This window comes from Podarcis raffonei, chromosome 3, assembly GCF_027172205.1.
Source record: "Podarcis raffonei isolate rPodRaf1 chromosome 3, rPodRaf1.pri, whole genome shotgun sequence".
NCBI lineage: Eukaryota > Metazoa > Chordata > Lepidosauria > Squamata > Lacertidae > Podarcis > Podarcis raffonei.
In genome coordinates this window covers 58,383,545-58,403,419 of record NC_070604.1, presented here as the reverse complement: position 1 = coordinate 58,403,419, position 19,875 = coordinate 58,383,545, and the positions used below count along the sequence as shown (strand labels likewise).

At 39.1% G+C, this 19,875-nt stretch overlaps 1 protein-coding gene across 4 annotated transcripts in view; it reads right to left on the bottom strand.

The window, feature by feature from the left end:
• NKAIN2 (sodium/potassium transporting ATPase interacting 2) overlaps positions 1-19,875 on the bottom strand; it is a 451,605-nt gene that overhangs the window by 202,565 nt on the left and 229,165 nt on the right. For 3 of the 4 annotated variants that reach the window (XM_053381821.1, XM_053381818.1, XM_053381819.1), the window contains one exon: positions 4,454-4,534. The exons of the other annotated variant lie outside the window; for it this stretch is intronic. In XM_053381821.1, coding sequence (XP_053237796.1) covers positions 4,454-4,534 — 81 coding nt within the window. The remainder of the gene's footprint in view (positions 1-4,453; positions 4,535-19,875) is intronic. 4 annotated transcript variants of the gene reach the window in all.

Sequence of the window (19,875 nt, the reverse complement as noted above, 5' to 3'; positions counted from 1 at the left end):
CCTACATATCTTTAGCACAGGGACAGTGAGAGATAAATATGTACAATAAAATTAAGGCAATGTAAAATATCATTGAAAGAAGCTAATATCTTTAAATCCAAACTATACCTTTGAATCTAGTTAGGAAGCTTCACCTAGTTCAGCCTGTGTTTGCATGACTGCTATCTGGGGTGGGAGGGAGGGAGGATGGTGTTTGCAAACCAGAGCATATTATGTATGCATTAAGTCGCCTTCACTGGCTACCAGTTTCTTTCTAGGCTGAGCTCAAAATCACCTGGTGTTAAAAGCAGTCTGTAAAGCAGTCTAGGAATAAAGTCCTTTTCAAAAGCTAGCTCACATGTTAAAATCAACATATGAGCTGGGCAGATCTAGGTAGCCCCATCCCAATAGCCCCCCCTTGATGTCCATGAGTTGAACATGTGTGAAAAGGTAAAAGCTACATGTGTAGGGCACTGACATCAAGGAACTGATATCAAAACATTTAAACAATAAAATTAATTCATTGCTGATGTTCTATTTGAATTACTGAACTCTATGCAGGGCTACCATGAGAATGGTCTGGAAGCTGCAGCTGGTACAGAATTTATGTAGTAAAATCCCATCTGGTTGCTTGGACTTTCTCTGACCAATTGAACTAGAAACTTATCTGTTTCTTAGTTTTTAGTTTCTTAGTTCTTAGTTTTTAGTTTTAAATTGTTTCAACACGTGTTTTTACTGTTGTATACCACTTTGAGTTTTCTTTAAGTCTAAGTAATTTAGAACTATTACAAAAAACAAATAAAACAGAAACACAGAAAAATAATACCACAGTAAAAATTATGAACACTACTGTGCAGCAGAAACTCATAAAACAAAACAGGACCAAAAACAAACCATTGGAAACTAAATATATATAATCAACTAGCCACAAAAGTCTTCCCAAAGAGTCAGGTTTTAAAGGAAGGCTGAGCAAAAGTAGTCTGCCCCATTTGATGGGGATGAAAGTAGTAGGGCATTAAGCTGAATATCATCAAAGAGGATGGTGGAGATTTTCTTCAATAGTCAGTGTTGAGAAGGAAGAGAAAATTCTCAGCAAAGCCTTTTCTGAGAAACTTCATCTCAGTTAATACTGAATGAAACTATATTGTTGCAGTTCACACTGATGCATAAAAGAAGAAATGGGCTTACAGGGGAGGACTGGAAGTAGGAGTGCGGTGGGACAAATGTGTGATGTCTGTGCCATATTAACACTGGCCCTGAGGGAATAGTGGATGGTGTAACAGGGCATCAGTCATCTGACCAACCATCGGTCATGTTGCTGCTAAGTGAGAGGTAGGGGGTGGCAGTAAAGTCTGTATGGTGCGAACCCATGGGCAAATCCAATCTGGTGCTTTTGCCAGTGTGCTTGCACCATGCTGGCCTTGCCATCACTGGCTTGCCCATCCATCTCCTGGAAAGCAGCAACAACATGACAAATCTGAGGTGTGGTAAGTACTACCACCCCACTATGTCATCAATTACTGCCTCACTGAACTCAATGGGACTTGCTTTGGGGTGGACCTGTATAGTACTGTGCTGTCTCCAGACTTAGAAGATTTTGGAGCATCACTTGATGTATCTTTCTTAATGCCAAGTTACACTTGATGCCATGGCAAGTTTGACTCCGCAAGCAGAAAGAAAGAAATATTTTCAGTTAATCTTGTGTTCAGTATAACATTGCAAACTCTTTCCATGCCAATACTTTCAAGTTACCTTCTTTAAAGGTAGTAAGAGGGAAATGAAAACGTGATGCAAACACCCAGTGTTGCTTTGTAGTTCTTTGAAGTAAGGGCACCAGATGCACCTCCACTGAATCCAGTTTGTGAATTAGAAATAATTTCTGTCTTAAAAAATAACATCAAAAAATAGTAAATTAGTCTGTTTCTACTAAGTAAGGCAGATATATGACTGAGGTGGTGGCAACATGGTGACTAGTGATTTAAAAGTACTTGTGTAACAGGATATGCTCTGGGTGATACGAATTCCTGACAGCAAATTTTATGTGTATAGAGCGGCTTTCTAAAACATATCTTTTGTCCTTCTTTTTGTCACCAGGCTACATGATCATAATAATTTTGACAGGCTGTGAAAGCCATGCTGTCATAGGTAAGACATTAGCAGTGACACAATGACATGAAGTGTTCTGAGTCCACTGCCAAACTTCAAACTATGTATCTGTCCCAGGCTATAATGTGATGTGAACAGCTCTGCTAGGCTCCTCACTGGCAGTTCTTTAACTGCTTCAATCTTATGAGGAGGTGGTAATCTCATCGTTCTGAATAGCCCATTATCGTTATCAGGGCTCTTTTCACTTCAATAAAGAGCAGCTGTAAAAAATGACATGACCTCTGTGACAAGGGGAAGGGGGGGGGCGAAGGAAGCAGCCATTAGTAAACTTCTCCACAGAAGATATGCCAGTAGCTTGAAATGTGTTGTTGGCATCTTGATATTACTGAGTAATGATAGAAAACTAGCCATACGTAGGCAAGAGAAGTAAGCCTCAAAACTTACCTCTCCCCACCCCCACAAATATTTTATGTGGCAGAGAGCCATAAATCATACCCATATACAACAAAGTATACCCAGCTGGGCAATTATTAGACTGTAATTTTTACTTAGCAATTCCTAAAACCATCTTGTGCAAGATTATCTCTCATGGTTTACAACCTCAGCCATGTCCCTCGTGTAAGATAATGCTTAGCCCTATGCTTCCCTAAAGGTTACTTTTTATTCTCTATTTAGAGCTAATTCAGTGCAATATCTTTCTTTTTTAAAGATTCAATCTTCCTTTCCCAGCAGGAGGAAATGCTCAGGAGTGCCATTACACATTTGATGTCATATTTATTCTCAGCTGCAAATTCAAGTAATGCAAAGAATTCAATGAGATATCTATGAGACAATCTAACAGATGCTCTTCTAGATGAAATTCACAGTTTACCTCATTACTAGCCTGAATATTTTCTGCAACGTGCACACTAGAGTTTCATAGCCAAGATGGTTGCTGGTTTACAGCTAGGTCAAATCATTTTCTACGTTTTTAGATTATTTCTACCACCATCTTATACTGTACTGACATTTTATATTAACATTCTAATCTCTGCAGGCCTGTGATGGATTGGTGACTGAGGACATCAGGAATAGGTCATCATCCAGTGATACAGCTGTTAGCAGGGAGTTTCAGAAATATGTAAAGATATGTGACAAAGGAGAAGCTATTGAACTCAACAACCTAGGCCCCATCTGCACTTTGATATGGCAATATCAAACCATTTTAAACAGCTGTGGCTTCTTCCAAAGAATCTTGGGAACTGTAGTTTGCTAAGGGCATTGAGGGTTGTCAGGAGACACCTATCCCCTCGCAGAGCGACAATTCCCAGAGTTCCTTGGGAAGAGGGTTTGATTGTTAAACCAATCTTGAAATTAGTCCAGGACATGTGGATCAGGTTGGTTTATACTGGAATTTGCAAAGATCAATGTGCTCAGGTGTCTCTACTCCCAGGAAAGAAACATATGCACTAACTTTACATTACTTTTGTGATAATGGTAACAAAATGCAGTAAGCCACCAGCATTCAGATTTAGATCCCATTGTTTTCTGTAGCTAAGAACAAACCTTAACTTTTGCTAGTGGCTTGTTGGGAGAGGAAGAAGCCATGGGTTCAGACTACACAAGCCAGATCATGGCTTATTTTCCTACAGCATGGAAATGATGGAGCTTCAAGTAAATTGAGATGCAGTAGAATATATACTCAAGGAGGCAGGTGTTTATGTTCTCTAATAAAACTCAAGGCAGAAGAGCACCAAAGGGAAACAGTACTTCTTGCTCAGCCACAGGTGTCTTCTACATTTGTGAAAGGAAGTCCACTGAAATCACATACAATATAAGATACAACCAAAACTTCCACTCCTTTAAATATCCTTTATATCACAAACTAATCAACCCATCACAATAATCTTAACAAGGGGTCAAGGAGTAGAGAACGTAACACTCCAATGCTTTGGCTCACTATCATGCCTCAGTTCTCGCAAAACTATTTTATGTTTTCACATTAGGTTCACAACTCTATAAAGGAATCAGAAAGCAGCAAGCTACATAATACAAATGTATTTATCCTTTGCTTGACTATCAGCTTTGATAACTACAGATATGAAGTTCTCATTAAATGAAAGTATGAGATCTATGAAATTTCTCACATCTGAAGTCACACACACACACCCTAAATTGCACAAAATCATGTAGGTAGCTTGTAGACCTACATGATTTCTGCAACAATTTAGGACATGCACAGCAAAAGCCATGCAATTTATTCATTGTTCCCAAGGTGATTTCTTCATTTTAAAAAAATGGAAGGAGTTTAAATAGATACAAAGCAACATCCTCAGAATTCGGAGGGTGTTAGCATCAGTTGGCTTAGATATATCAGATGGCAAATTACCTTTGATAGGTCCCCAGCCTCCAAGTAGAAGCAGATAACAAATACATTCCATGTAACCCAGAGGACTAACCAGACAGCGTACTGTAAAAAAAAGGGAAAAAGGAATAATGCATCATGAATCCCAAAATCAGCAGTGTTTAAATTAAGCTTAAACTACAAATCTCAAATGACAACAACACCCTAGTATTGTTGATGCATTAAAGCTATGTGGAGTTTCATTCATAAAAGAAAATATTTCCATTCCACTTGGAACAAACTAGTTATAGCTGCTGGTTTTAGAAAACTTGTAGGGGTATTAATATGTCATGTTACATAGAACTGCAGCTTGTGGCAAGACTTTAGTGTAATATAAAGCTAAGGATCTCAGTATTTATGACAAAGAAGTTCTATATTTCTAAGTGCCATGGCTGCAGATGAATATTTGAAATTCTAAAACTGCCTGATACAGGTGTAGAAATTCAGAAACTAGGTCAATGGAGAGTTTCTAACAGTGTAAGGAGGACAGGGGAAGGACTTCCATATTTAGCACAGCTTTCTGTTACTCCTTGTAACCCTCCTTCTTCTCTCTATTGCATCTGCATTCATGGACCAACCTTCTATGCACCCCTTTTTATTTCTTTGCTAGAGTCTTTGCCAAAACAAACAAACAAACAAACAAAAATTCCAAAACAACCTCTGATATTTCTACAAGACTAAATTAAGGGGGGGCTTTATGCTAATGTACCTCATTTTCACAATAATTAAATTGATTATACAGGCCCATTATATCACTTATGTGGAAAATTGTTTTCCAAGCTACTATAAACACAGCCATAAGGCTATGCATCCTCATTTTGTTATTTAGTAAATGTTCTTTGTTGTTCTATCCACGTTAAACACTGTGGCTGTGTTTTAGTTATTCAATGTTATTATATTCCATTTAGTTTAATTTTACACACTGTCATCATTAAATTCTTTTTATTAGTTTGATAGCTCATATTTCTGTGGTCATTACAGTGCTTTTGTTTTTGACCACCTTCCACATTTTGACATCCTTTTTCATAATAATAAATTGCTGTGTGTACCATATGTTATATTTCAAATGCAATCTTTGCATAAAAGTGTGTTTATGTGTGGGCGGAATAACTGGATCCAGACCAATATAGGAGCTTCATTGTGGAGGAAGGGGAAAGTTATTTTGCATTCTGCCTGTGCCTCCTCACCACTAAAATGATGCTCCAGAAGTCTCCAAAATTGGAACAACTGGGGGGGTGTGTGTGAAGCTGTAGGCTATAGGAGAAAGTTGGTATTTGTAAAGATAACCTTCCTCTTCCTGCAGTGGAAGTTTCCATTGGATCTCAGGCAAGTCTGAACACAACCCATTGTGTTTTGATAAGAATAGTAGTTCTTGTTCTACAATTCAATGAAAATCATTTCGTTCCACTTTGGTCACAGTTTTTGATTCACCATAGTTTGCTATTTTGTTTGAACCAAACAAATTGTGGTTAATCTTAACTATGGTTTGTTGAAACAAGCCAACTTCAAAACATGTAGCAGGCTTGTTCAACAAAGATTAGAATTATATCCAGACCTCAAGCTGTTATTAAAGTGTAGCTAATCAAAAACCAAAGCAAAAGCTTCAAATCTCCTCAGTGTAGACATTGGAGGAAATAGGGGATAATGCCTGTCCCAAACTCATTCCCATCATGGCAGAACATGGTGGCCCCATGTTACACAAAAGCATGGCATTTTCATCAATTGCACATATAGCTGTAACCAGAAGAGCATAGTTGAAGCAGGGTCACCAACCCAGAACGTATGATGACTGTAACATTTTATTAGCTATAGCTTCACAGAGGAAAATGGTATGGCATAAGGCCAAGATCCTATTTCTGTGTGATCCAGCAGGACTGTTATGTTCTTATGAAGGACAGGATGAAAAGGAAGCAGTTCAATGGATATTCATTCTTAGGCCCATGCGCTAGAATTCAAACATCTCTGATACACCTGAACGGCTGTGTGTGAGATAGCTGAAATGTGAATAATTGTCGTACACATGTGTAAACAATAACTAACATTTCTAAACGCAAAAATAGGAGAAGTTCTACTATGGAACAGAAAACACAGGCTGCCATGGTTATTAAAGATATTTGGAGTGTGTGATACTCATCATGCAATAGGTAATAGCCTAGCTCTAAAAAGCTTATTGTCCCCTAGTATGGCTCATGTTCTTGAGCAAATTGTTTAATACAAAGCAACAATCCATCAGTGACTGATTGTGGTCATAATGGATAATAGCTTGTTGCACACCCAAGTTATCATGAGATAACTGCAATTATATCAACAATGTCTCCATCAAATACTCTTTGTATTTTTTAAATGCTCAGGCTAGGACCATTATGCTGAAGTGAAAGTTAGCAACATTAGACAGGAGTGCTTTAGGTACCCCAAAATGTTGTTTTCTTAGAAGTAAACACTTACAAATCCCTTCAGTCTGGAAGAAAACATGCAATGATGGTTGCAGTATTGTATCACTGCATGAGAAGTGATTGCTATAATATTTTTGTCCCATATCTTTTTACCATTTTAATCACTATAGCTCAGCTACTGTGTTGGATCCTCATAAACAGAATTCTCAAGCCAAATGCTCAAGAGCGCAAGGCAGGGAATGATACAAGAGCTACAGCACCAATGGGGGGGGGGGAGTAACCACAATACTATCAAGTTTATCATGCACACATGCGGACAGTGGTTGAGAAAACCCAACACTGTCATTTTCCAAATGAAATGAGAAACTCTCTCAGAAATGAGAGGTTGAAAGTAAGCTTTGAAGTCTCAAGACTAGAGAGACTGCAGAGGGTCCTGTACTTTGGGAAAGTCAGGCAGGGATTCAGCAGGCTTGCCAGCATTCAACATGTTGAGATAAAATATGCCTAGCAAGACTTACAAAAGATTGCTTGAACCTCTGTAGAGTTCATGGAATCTTTTGCAGGATTCAGCTTGCTGCTGTTCCCTTCCTTAGGCTCATCTCTCTCCCACTCCCTCCCTCCCTCTCTCTCTCTCTCTCTCTCTCTCTCTCTCTCTCATTTCCTGTTTATTTGTTAAGGGACCAGAAGTCTCAAACTAGTGACTCTGGCAGCTCTGGAAGATAGTTATCCCTAAGCCACCTTGGCAGATCATAGCTGTCAGCCCAGCAAGGATCAGGTGACAGGAGGTGTCAACAGGCTCCCACCCAGCTGTTGTACTGCCTGATGAACCGTCTGTTTGCCTCCCAGTCACCAGCTCATTGAACATTCCTGCTTTTGCCATCACCAGCTCAGTCTTCTCTTGTGTTTTCTAGGACCCTGCAACTCACTTGGTATGAGATGTGAGGTTATTATAAAATAAAAGCAAAGGTATGCCACAGATTATAAAAGGCACGAGCAACACTGAGAGGAAATGATGCAAGTGTAGATAGTGGAATGAAAAGGGAAGAGGGTATAAAAGTAACGAGGGTACAAACTGTGGGCATTATTGCAATAATGAATTGGGAAACTAGAAAGTAGTTTGAAGAGCTGAACACATAGAAATGATACATGGATGAATGAATGAAACCAGGACATAGACTGTCAACTGAGAGAGACAATGTTGGACTATATGAGCCAGCAATGCAGCTCTTACGTTATTTCCGCAAAGGACAGAAATATAAACTAATTATTCATTAAAAAGAGATTGTGCAAATATAAAGTATTGAGTATGCCAGTCTTATGCCACACCACTGTGTTTTAAAAAGATCCATAGGAACAAGATAGCACTCATAAAGAGAAGACTAGTTTTAACATTCTCAGTCCAAAGTAAAATGTTTGAAACGCCACAATTTCTGTAAACAATAGGAGTTGGCTAGGCAGTTTTCTTTCTAGATATTACTTTTTAGGGTTCACTGCTTTTAAAGAAACAGTTTCAAAGCCTGGGCTGGCAACCCTGATAGGAGAGGAAGCCAACCCGTTTGAAAATAACATGTTTGAAATGAATCCTGCATTCCATCCCCCATGACAATGGAGAGAAAGTCTACCTGTGGTTTTGCAAAATGTGAATGTCTATCATTAAAAGGGCTCTGCATTGAAAAATACTTTAAAGCCAACAGTCTGCAAAAGCCAACCAGAAAAATCTTCACTGTGCTATGAAGATGAGGCCATCAGACCCAATGAGCTTCTATACTAGGGATTTGGCATATCAACACAGCTCAGCAGGAAGCTTAAAAAGATTTTAAGACTAGGCTCAGTCAATTATTCAGTCAATTTACTATTGATTGAATAATATCCAGTCAATAGTAATTTTGGTTGTGGCTCAACCTGCGGAAGTGTCTCTGAGAGAATTTAGCAGATGAGATCCCCAACATTAAACCTTCTCTATTTTCACTTTTCTACCCAGGCCTGCTTTAAAAAACATTTCCTCCCCTGCCCGCATTCCTTTTAATTGTTTGAAAATTTAATCCAGAACAAGCCTGGCATTTCTGTAACTACAGATGCATAAGCTTAGACACTGGCTGGGAAACCTGCCATCAACATTTACACTTGATGCACATACATTGTCTTTTGGCTCTGCACACTCATGTCCATCTGCTTTGATGGCCTGGTGCCCACTCATCAGTCAGTTGGAGTGTTTGACTGGGTCTTAGCGCCAAGTAATGGCCTTTGACAGGCAGCATCCACAACCTTGCCAGTTCTTTTGCACAAAGTAGGTTCCCCCCCCGACAAGCTCAAAACACTGGTGTACAACGTTCCTTTGCATTTCTCAACCACTTTTGTGAAACTGCAAGCAATAATTTATTATAGCAACATAAAATGAAGATGCTATTGAACAGAAGAACAATAGAATGCTGCTGAAGCACCTACATGCAAAGGCAAAAGAACTGAAGGCAGAACAAACCAAAGACAAATAACAGAAGAAAAACTTATGAATAAGGTGCTGAAATGGGAAAGGAAGCTTTGTTTGACACTGCAATAGGTTGCAGAATGAGTTGGGCTGCAAACCTATGTACACTTATTTTGGGATAACCTCCACTCAACTCCATGAGACTTATGCATAAGTAAAAAACAACAACCTTAGGATACATGTTACAGCACATTCCACATCTGTGCATCATACTATCAGTTAATTGTCTGGGTCTTTTACAGGTGTGCAAGACTACTGGTAACAAAGGAATTGCTCAGTGATGGAGACCCATCACTGGTTCTCATGGGGATTTCAACAGCAATAGGAAAACTGGTGATGGGTAAAGGCTTATGCAAATCCTGAAGTACTGGGTGGAAAAAGTACTGCAATGATCTATTTTATGGTGGTTTTATTGGTATTTGGTTTATCCTTTTAATTGATGGATTGTTTTATTGAATCTGTTAACTGCATTGGGGACGTAGTTATAAATAATGCTGGCTGTTTAAATAGCCCACTGTTTCAACCAGTCAGACCACCGATAACTAGATTACTACTTGGATTTGCATATTATTGTAGAAATGAATTTCAAACAATTAATGATGAAAATAAAGGTTATGAATTTTTCAAAAAGAAAGGCCAAGGAAAGCATTCCTGGACCACTGATGGCCATAAGACTAGAACATGCTGACTCTTTTAAGTATCTGAGGATCTGGTTTCATGGCTCTACTATTTCAACCAACCACACTTATCTGTTCCTGCAGAGGGAGGGGAAATTGCTGAAAATTTCTTTCCTGTCCATTGTGTTTTACTGCCTGCTGAACTGGAGAAAAGTAAATTTGTATAAAAATATTAATGGAAGCTACAACTTGGTGAGCTAAGATCCAGGTGCCGGTACTTACAACCGCTAAGATAACTACACAAAATCCCACCCCTTTAATAATATACCCAACAGATCCCTGTGCTCAGCAGGAGAGGAGATCAGGAGGTCTATGACACACAATGTCAGAATCAAGCTTTCAGTGTGGCATCGTCTATCTTTTGGAATTCTGTCCTGTAGCATTTCAGACAGGCACCATACCTCTATGTTCTTTTCAATGCCCGCTGAAGACCTCCTTCTTTCAAAAAGTGGCCTTTTCTATTCCAATGGGTATTTGCATTGAATTTCAAATTGTTTTTATATATGCAATTGTTTTAGATATGTTTTTATTGTACTGTGAACTCGCCCTGAGAGGATTCATAGGAAATGCTTCATAAATGAAATATATAATAAAAAATAATATAAATGATAATGTATGGAAAAAATGTACGTTATACATATGAAAATTTAAGTTACAATTTTCACCGCAGTTTTGAATGTACCCATATTTTAAACATCAAACGGGTAAAATTCAAATGGAAGGGGTCACTTCTTCAAGCATCTTGATAGAATTAAAGGCTAATGTTGGAGCAAAAATGGATTGGCTGGCTGTCACTGACTTCAATGGCAAAGATTCGCTTTTTAAAAATGACCCATTTCCAGCTTTTGTTCTGATTGGTAATACTGGTCTGCAAACTACTTCATACCAAATTGTGCTAAGGTTGCTAGGACAGACTGCTAGATCTTCTCCCTTCTAAAAATGGATCTCCTGATTCCTACAGGTAAGAAGCTGACTCTCTGCTTAATGAATGAGATTCTTCCCTGACAACTGAGTGCATACATCAGAGCCATTGGTGGCGAAGGCTTTGTATACTAGTGACTGCACCTTGAACCTTTTTATACAAACTGTGTTGTATTCAATGGTGTAATTCAGCTGAGAGTAAGGCTTCCATCAGCAAAATGGGGAAAAAAGCAGTTTTCAACAACTTTCCCTCCCCCTGCAGTTTCTGTGCCCCTTTAAATCTGGAAGGTCCCCCTGCATCATATTTGATTCCCTTCCTGTTCCACTGATGGAAGCCTTAGCATCAACTGAGCAACTGTTGGATACAACCCCATTTGTGTATGGCAATGGCAGCATGTGCTTACACTTGAGGACAAGGGGCTGGAAGAGAGAAATCAGCTATGTATCCTTTATTTTCTCTTGCTGATACTGTAAACTCATTTTTCATTTTTTTTAAAAAAAACCTTCTTATATTCTTGTAATGTCCTTTTGAAAGAAAATCTATAGCCTTATCTTTAAACTCCTGTTGCTTTGTGGCCAAATGCCTGAGCAGTTTTGATGGCTTTATTGATTCATTTGCAAGCACCACAATCATACAAACAGGGCAGTTTTTTTCCACAGCAATTTAGCAGCACAAATTAGTGTGGTTGCCTTCCCTTGTCAGAATTCCTAACAAAGGTTATAAGGAATTCCCTTGTGACTTAATAGTCAACCCATTTTGAGATGAAGGTTGGTTTTTGCATTTGTTTTTGGGGCAAATATTAATTGCTCTTCAAATGGACCCTATTGATTTAATGATATCAATATGCAAAGTGTTTCAATATGTATTTGTCTCTTCTTTGTCAAACAAAACAGCCAAAAGTTCAGACTCAGTTTAGGAAAAATAATATTATTTCACACTTAAACATGCTTAAGTGCTTTAGATCTCAAAGAGAAAAATGTGACTTAAAAAAAAAAAAAGATTCAACAATGAATCCATAAATTCAAAGTCCTGACTCAAGCATTCTTACTACTTCAGTAAAATGCAACTCACCTAATTTACCCACATGTCTTTCAATAATTAAAATGGAAAGCTGGAAAGCATTTTAGTACTGTATTTTCCATGTCAATATTAGAAATATATTTAGGAAATATATATCATATATATATCAATATATACACACACACACACACACACACACACACACACACACACACACACATATATATATATATATATACACACACACACACACACACACACACACACATATATATATATGAGAATAAAATTAACCAAACTGGCCACAAGTTTGCATATCTATAATATGTCTGGTAAGAACCTGATAATTGTTTCCCATGATTAGTAAGAGTCAAACTTACTTTTTAAAATGTGACTTTTGAATATAATTTTCTGTTGTGTAGCTGCTTTTACTTTAGCTGGCATGGGCAGCCCTGGCATGAGAGGGGTGAGGGATCTTTAATTATTTGTTCCTCACTGTGGCCCTGATCTGGATCAAGACACCTGCACTTGCTATTTGCAAGTGAGAAAAACTCACAATGGAGTATTGATAAAATGCTGGGGGGGAAATTAAAGCTATGTGTGATTAGACAGGGTTGTTTGGCACAATATATTCTTTAGCAGTATGATTCCACAATTCTTGTGCTTTAGGCTAAACCTGAAACAATATGCTCTTTTACCCTACTATAGTGAAAGGCCACAATTAGAACACCTTATGGCAAACAAGAGGGACGCGGGTGGTGCTGTGGTCTAAACCACAGAGCCTAGGGCTTGCCGATCGGAAGGCTGGCAGTTTGAATCCCCGCGACGGGGTGAGCTCCCGTTGTTCGGTCCCAGTTCCTGCCCACCTAACAGTTTGAAAGCATGTCAAAGTGCAAGTAGATAAATAGGTTCCGCTCTGGCGGAAAGGTAGACGGCATTTCTGTGCGCTGCTCAGGTTCACCAGAAGCGGCTTAGTCATGCTGGCCACATGACCCAGAAGCTGTCTGCGGACAAACGCCAGCTTCCTTGGCCTATAGAGCGAGATGAGCGTGCAACCCCAGAGTCGTCCGCGACTGGACCTAATGGTCAGGGGTACTTTACCTTTACCTTTTTATGGCAAACAAGATTGAGGGCACAGGAGAAGGGGACAACAAAGGATGAGATGGTTGGACAATGTTCTCGAAGCTACCACCATGAGTTTGACCAAACTACGGGAGGCAGTGGAAGACAGGAGTGCCTGGCATGCTCTGGTCCATGGGGTCACGAAGAGTCGGACACGACTAAATGACTAAACAACAACAACATATATATGTGTGTGTTTAAACAACACAACAACAACATGGGAAACAAACTAAATACTGTGTCTTGTTATTAAATCAACAACCATCACATTGAGAAAAAAAGTTTGGGTGGTTTTAATGATGATCAGCTGTCCACAAAGGAAGGTAGTAGAAATGAAAAGGGCAACAATAGGAAAGAGGTAACAGAAAAGCAAATATGTAAATAAATTATAATTGGTAATATAATGGATGCAGTTGAAAAAAGGAAGATGTTGTTATAAGCCAAATCACTTTCACATTTTGCTGACGTATAATTTTATAAAGCACTTGCACCAGTGTAATGAGTTCTGTAGCAGAAACTGCTGTGATTAGATTGGATGTGGCAGACAGGCCAAAGATTGAAATATTTGGTCATGGCGAATTTGCATAAATGAACACTAGGAAGGAAGGCTGAACTGGTGTGCCTCCTCCTTTGCCAAGGTTTTGATACATATGCTGGAGAGCAAGGGAGGCGGGGACATGCTGTGCTAATATTCAGGAGATAAAACCATGATTCATTTTCTAATGCCCCCAAACTGGCTTCTTTCATGAAAACTAATTTCACTTGAAGGAAGCAGCAAATGCATTTATCACATCAGTTCTGCACTCACAGGGTCACACAGTCCTAGGACACCAGTAATTTGATGCTGGATAAACAAAATATTAGCTGTACTTTAGCCACCATTTATTCATACATGATATGAGAGATTCATATTACTGTGGCCTACTTTAGAGCCAAGATGAATTTGACTAGGTAACAACAAAATCTTAAATGCTTCCTATTATAATGTGCAAATCTAAAGCTGGAATCCTAGGATGAGGCATACATTGAACAGGACCGTAGTAAATGCACGTGTAGACTTACAGGGCTATGAGCATTTAAAGTGGCCTGTGTTGCAGGAAAAGGCAGTTGCATTCATCATTATGATTAGCATACATCTGTATTCCTGGAGTGTTCAGCAAGATTCCTGCCATTTAGGAATTGGATTGGTGTCAGTCACTGCATAAATTTATAAACACAACACAGACCTAAAAAGCTTTATAGTAAAGATCCACTGGGAGAGGGGGAGACACAATGCATTTCTAAATCCACAAATGCTTTGCCCCCAATGGAATCTATGCCGGTGGGAGTCAGATGTCCAGTGTCAGTGGAGAAAGGAGAGGCTTGGCTACCTCTGAAATAGTGTCCCAGAAGCAAATTGTAGCCATTCACTTGTATGGGGGGAAGGGGTATGCTCAGAAGGATTTAAAGTGATCCCTCCTACACACTCGAGGCTGGAACAATCAAGTCCAATGCTAGGGAAGCCTCACTCCCCTATTTCCTTTAGCCATAGCAAAGAATGGTTGCTCCTCTTCAGACAGAGATGCAATGGATGCTCCTGAGTACACATCTTAAGGATTTTCCCAGTAATTAACTCACTTTCCAATCTTTCTTGGAATACTAATAAAACATCATATCCTTCTACTAATGCAAGCAGCTTGTGGATACAATAAATAGAAATCTGATTGTGTATTGATACTTGAAAGCTAGAGCCATACTGGTAATGTGTGTACTGATTAGTAGAAAGAAGGGGGTGGGGGAAGAGAAGCAATTATAAAAGGTGAGAAATAAATACAGCTGGAAGTAAGAAAACCAATGAAGCTTTGGTGGATAGAAGAGAATCCACGTAGGTAGAGATAATTTAGGGGTAAAATGGGTTCATAATAGAATGTTGCTTTTAAACTTTCAGACTCAGTTTAACAAGTACTTTAAAAAAATGCAATAGATGGATATAATGATCTGGCTACAAAGGAACTGCAATCTCTCTAACTTAGGAGTGGAAAATAAATTAATTGTAATCATTTCTGAATATGTCAGATGACAAATTTCTAAAATTGAAACAGGACAATCCAATAATTATCTGACCAAGTTCTCCAAAGAGCCAGAGTTTCTGCTCTGTGGACCTTATGGGCAAGTGGAAGCAAGAAATAAGTCTGGCGAGGCAAGCAGTTTGAAGCATGACTTTCTTAATAGGTCAGGACCCTGGGCAGCTCCCAGTGGGCCCTGCTACTGGAGCTTTGGAGTTTTCAAAGGTGGTATCTAAATCAAGAGCTGGACCCATTTGTAGCCTTATGGAAGGTAGCATGGCCTGTACTGCAGTTGCCCTGCTTCCGTAAGGAGCTGGTTGTGCTGACTTAAAGGGCTCTTGCGTAAGTATGGAGACACTGACTTCTAGATTGTGCAAGGCATGGGAATGCTATTTGAGCTTCATTCTATGAGTCCTAGGAAGGTTCAAGAGTTAGGTCCTCTCCTGCTGAGAGGGCCCCAGGGAAGGCGTTGTTGAGGATGATCATCAAGTGGAGCAGTCTATCTGTCCTCCCTACTGGTATCTTCCTCAGTGTACTGTAAGAGGCCAGGTTTGGAAGCCATGACAAATAGACTCCCTTTATACAAGTGTATGTCAGAACATTGTCCCCCAGCAACTTAAGGGCTGTACAGATCTCTTGTTTCCTAGGTTCAGAGCTTCTCTGAGCTATGCCCCATTGTGATAACTCAGTGATAATAATCACTGTACAGTTCACTGTATCCTTAAGCTGTGATTAATGTTTTAATGTTGTAACCCACCCTGGAACCTTAGGGCAAGGGTGGGAAAACAATTATATTATCATTATCACCATCATCATCATTATCATCATTCCAGGCTGGAATACCCAGAATCACAAGTTTTTTAAAGGCCATTTTCTTGGCAGTTTGATAAAAGGTTCTTCCTCATCAGTTATGCAAGTCTTGAAACAAAAGCTGAATCTCACAAACGTTTGAGTCAGCTCTACGCAGTTCTTTACCATGTTGTCTTTCAAAAGAGGAAGTTTTGTGTGGGATTTTGTTCTGGCAATAAGTAAATATATGCTCTGCAAAATTGTTCTGAGAATAAACCTGGATGAACTAATCATGAGTTATTCCAATTAGATTTAATTGGAAGGGCAACTGGAATAAGAACTGCAACTCAGGCAATTTATATAATACAGAGAGCCTATAGGTGCCAATGCTGGAAAGATCTTGCCACAGGGCAGGGCACTTGATTATGTAGACCTTGTAGTGCTTCCCAGAATTAAGATCTTATTTTTAACATAACTGGTGGACTGTCCCACTGTAGCGCCAGCCAACAGCCTTTAAAATATGAATTGCTATCAGGAAGATATTTCCGTTTTCAGCATGCTGGAAGCAAGCACTTAATTGCAGTTAAAAGGTGTGAAATTAGTCGGCAATCCTCCAAATGGTGTCTGTATGTGTAATTTATCACCTACTTGTAGAGGTGACTGTGTTAAAAAAATTCACATGCAAATTATAAAAATACAGGGACCAAGTTTTTAAAACTAGGCCTTCATCCTCAAATGTGAACATACATTTAAACATTGTAAACATCCAAGGAAGGATCTCAGGACCTGTGGTTTAGGTCATCTCCAGATTGTCAGTATTCTGGTCACCATGCATGCACAGCTAGGAATAATCCAAGGGAGCAATGATTGAGCACAGAAAGGCCATTATGGGTCAGACAACGCCACAGCTTGATTGGTTACCAGAGGCTGATCTGGCATAGGGCAATAATTATCAGACAGCCTGTCTTCTGGCTGCTTAGTCACTCAGCCTGTCTGATGGGGACACAATGTGGGATTTGACAAGCTCTTAAGGCCCACCATGGTGCAAGCTGCTCTTGTGGGTTCTGCCAGCCAGTTCAGTTATGTGGGCAGGTGCTTCAAGACCTTGAGGCGCCACTCCCAACTCCCCTATGGATCTTGACCAATGTCCTTCTCCACCAAAGTTGCTTCAATAAGAAATGGGGGGGGGAATGACTAACACATATAAAATGGGGGGCTGACACAGTGGATGCAATTCTGTTCCCTTTTTACATGTTCAGTAACAGGGCTTAAAGCTAAAAGGATTTCTTTATTAACCTAATTGGTACCTTCTTTTGGGACTCATTCAAGGAAAGTTAAACAGATTTACAAACTTGAATCTGTAGTCACGTGACTAGACCCTGAACCCTGGTAATTTAACAATAATAAACTTATAACCATACATAGCCAAACTTTTCTTATTTGGTGAAGAATTATGCAAAACTTTTCACCAACACTCATTATTTCCTGATAGAATGTGGCATCAGATAAACCAATAAGACATTAAATTGAAATCTGGTGAATGTTGTTAAGCTGATCATAAGCTGTCTCTGTTACTTGCACATATATTGGTTTAATTATACTTTCCTTGAGTATCACAAAGAAAAGAATTTCAATTCCAAATGTTAACATTTCCTCACTGACAGCCCCAAAACTTACACAGCTGTCAGGAGCAGGCTATTTTAGGCGGATAGAATAATAGAGGTTTCTACTGTATATATGAATATTTCATCTATACCTCATTAACAGTTAAAATATGATCAATATCCTGGTGAACTCTCATTTCATCCTCCTGTTTCTTGTGCCAGGGTAAGAGGCTTGCAGAAATGAGAAAATATGAGTTTCAATATAAAATGCTGCCTCACACATTGTTTTCCATAGATTAGAAGTTGTTGTGTGTTTTCATCTGGTATTAGCTTACTGCATGTTTCAAATACTTGATTTTAAACAGTTTTTTTTAATTGACCAATGTTATTGTTTTATTCATTTTGTAAAGTGCTTTGGGCATTTTATTACAAACAAGTGGTATAAAAATGTAGAGAAATAAGAGTAAGTGACGTTCCAGCACAATGTAACCATCATACAGATAGACTAATCAATGAGCCACAATTCTTTGCAGGCCCCTGTCCAACAGACACTTGTGGCAAAGCCAGTTTGTTGACAAGTGATGTGTGGAAATAGTCCCGTGACACAGGGAGGAACCATAACTCAGTGGCAGAGTACATGCATTGCATGCAAAAGATCTCTCCAATATTCAATCTCAGGCAAGATTAGATAGCAAGAGATTTGACAAACTTCTGCCTGAAGCAGTGTTGAGTCCTTCCTAGTTAGGGCAGATAATATTAGGGTAGAATGGCAAATAATTTGACCTGGTTAAGGCAGCTTACTATATCCTTTCTATATCCTTTCAATGTAGTGCAACAAGGGAAGGGACAGACTACTTATGAAATGCATTTGATATTCACTGAAAAATGACTGGAAGCATTTGGGTTTGAATGGTTCTGTCCTCTATGTCCCCAGTTTTCGGTCAAGATGCCCTCAAATTTGATTATTATTCAGTGTTAGCCTGGGTGTAAGTGGGACTCACTGAAGCTGAGAATCAAAATATGGCTCACCCAGATTTCATTAAGTGCCCCTACCATGCCAGGCAGAGCCAAGTTAGAAGTTCCATTAAACCTTCTGTAAAATTGATATTTTTTATTGCCCAGACAGAAACAATTTTCTGGGAAGAAAACTAAGGGTTTGTTGCTTGTTGCTGTTGCCTAGAAGAAAGCAAGTGAATGGGAGCGTGTGGGGAAGAGGAAAGAGGAGAACTTGGGCTTCTGCATGTCATATAGAGAATATTCCAGTTTATTGCAGTAGCCATGGGAGTGGGAACAGAACAAGTAACAGTTGCCCATCCTAGATGATAAACAATATTGCAATGGTCCTCTTAGGGTACGATGGGGGAAGCATCTAGGGCATGAAACTATGGAACAGTAATCAAAATTGGACAGCAAGCAATAGGGCTATTTATGTGACCAATACATGATATGATCCATATTATAGAAGCTCCCTAGTGAAAAAAAGTCAAAGCTCAGAACTTGCTTTGGATTAAATATAGCAGGCACTGAAGTATTGATGTAACAGAAAATTACTTGTACAGATTATGTCTTGTATTTGTAACCTCATGAGACCTATTCAGGCCCTTTCTTCTTTCTTTAACTTCATTTAATCTCCATTTATGTTATTTCTTATATTATTATAGTCTAGTAATAATAGCAGTCACAGTAGCAACAGCAATAACATTATTAACAGTAATTAAATGTTTGCCCAGTAGCCAAAGGCCTTCCAGGCACATGCACATAATTAAAATATTGATAATGTTCAATTAATTCACAACTAAAGAAATAAAAGAGATTAAAACCAGGGAAAAACTCAGATGCAGAGTCCCAGCTACACACATTAGCACAAATTTGTACCAGTAACTCTGATGGAACACAGCAAGCTACAATTTTCAATGACTGCTGGTAATTTAGTCCCAGAAAGTCTTTTTATGGACTTTAATGAAGCCTGAGAATGAAGTCCAAACCACAGTACAAGCCATAGCATAGAGCCTTTACAATTCTGACAAAAGTTCACAGTATTTGAATATTGAAGACCTCGCTCTGTCCTGATACTATTCAGCTAAGCTATTATATACAATGACAGTTATGGAGTTCATTGTTCATTGAGACTAATAGTCATGGAAGCCTCAGACTTGACCCAGCAGGACTGAGACATTTCTTAGGACATGTTCCATGTATAGTAAGGTATTCAAAGGAATGTGCTACAGTTAGCTATGCTATGGTAACATCAAGAGTGGACTATTGCAATGCACTTCACATGGGGTTGCTTTTCAGAAGCTTCAGTTAGTACAGAATGCAGATCTCCAACTCTTCAAGGAGAACAGATCTT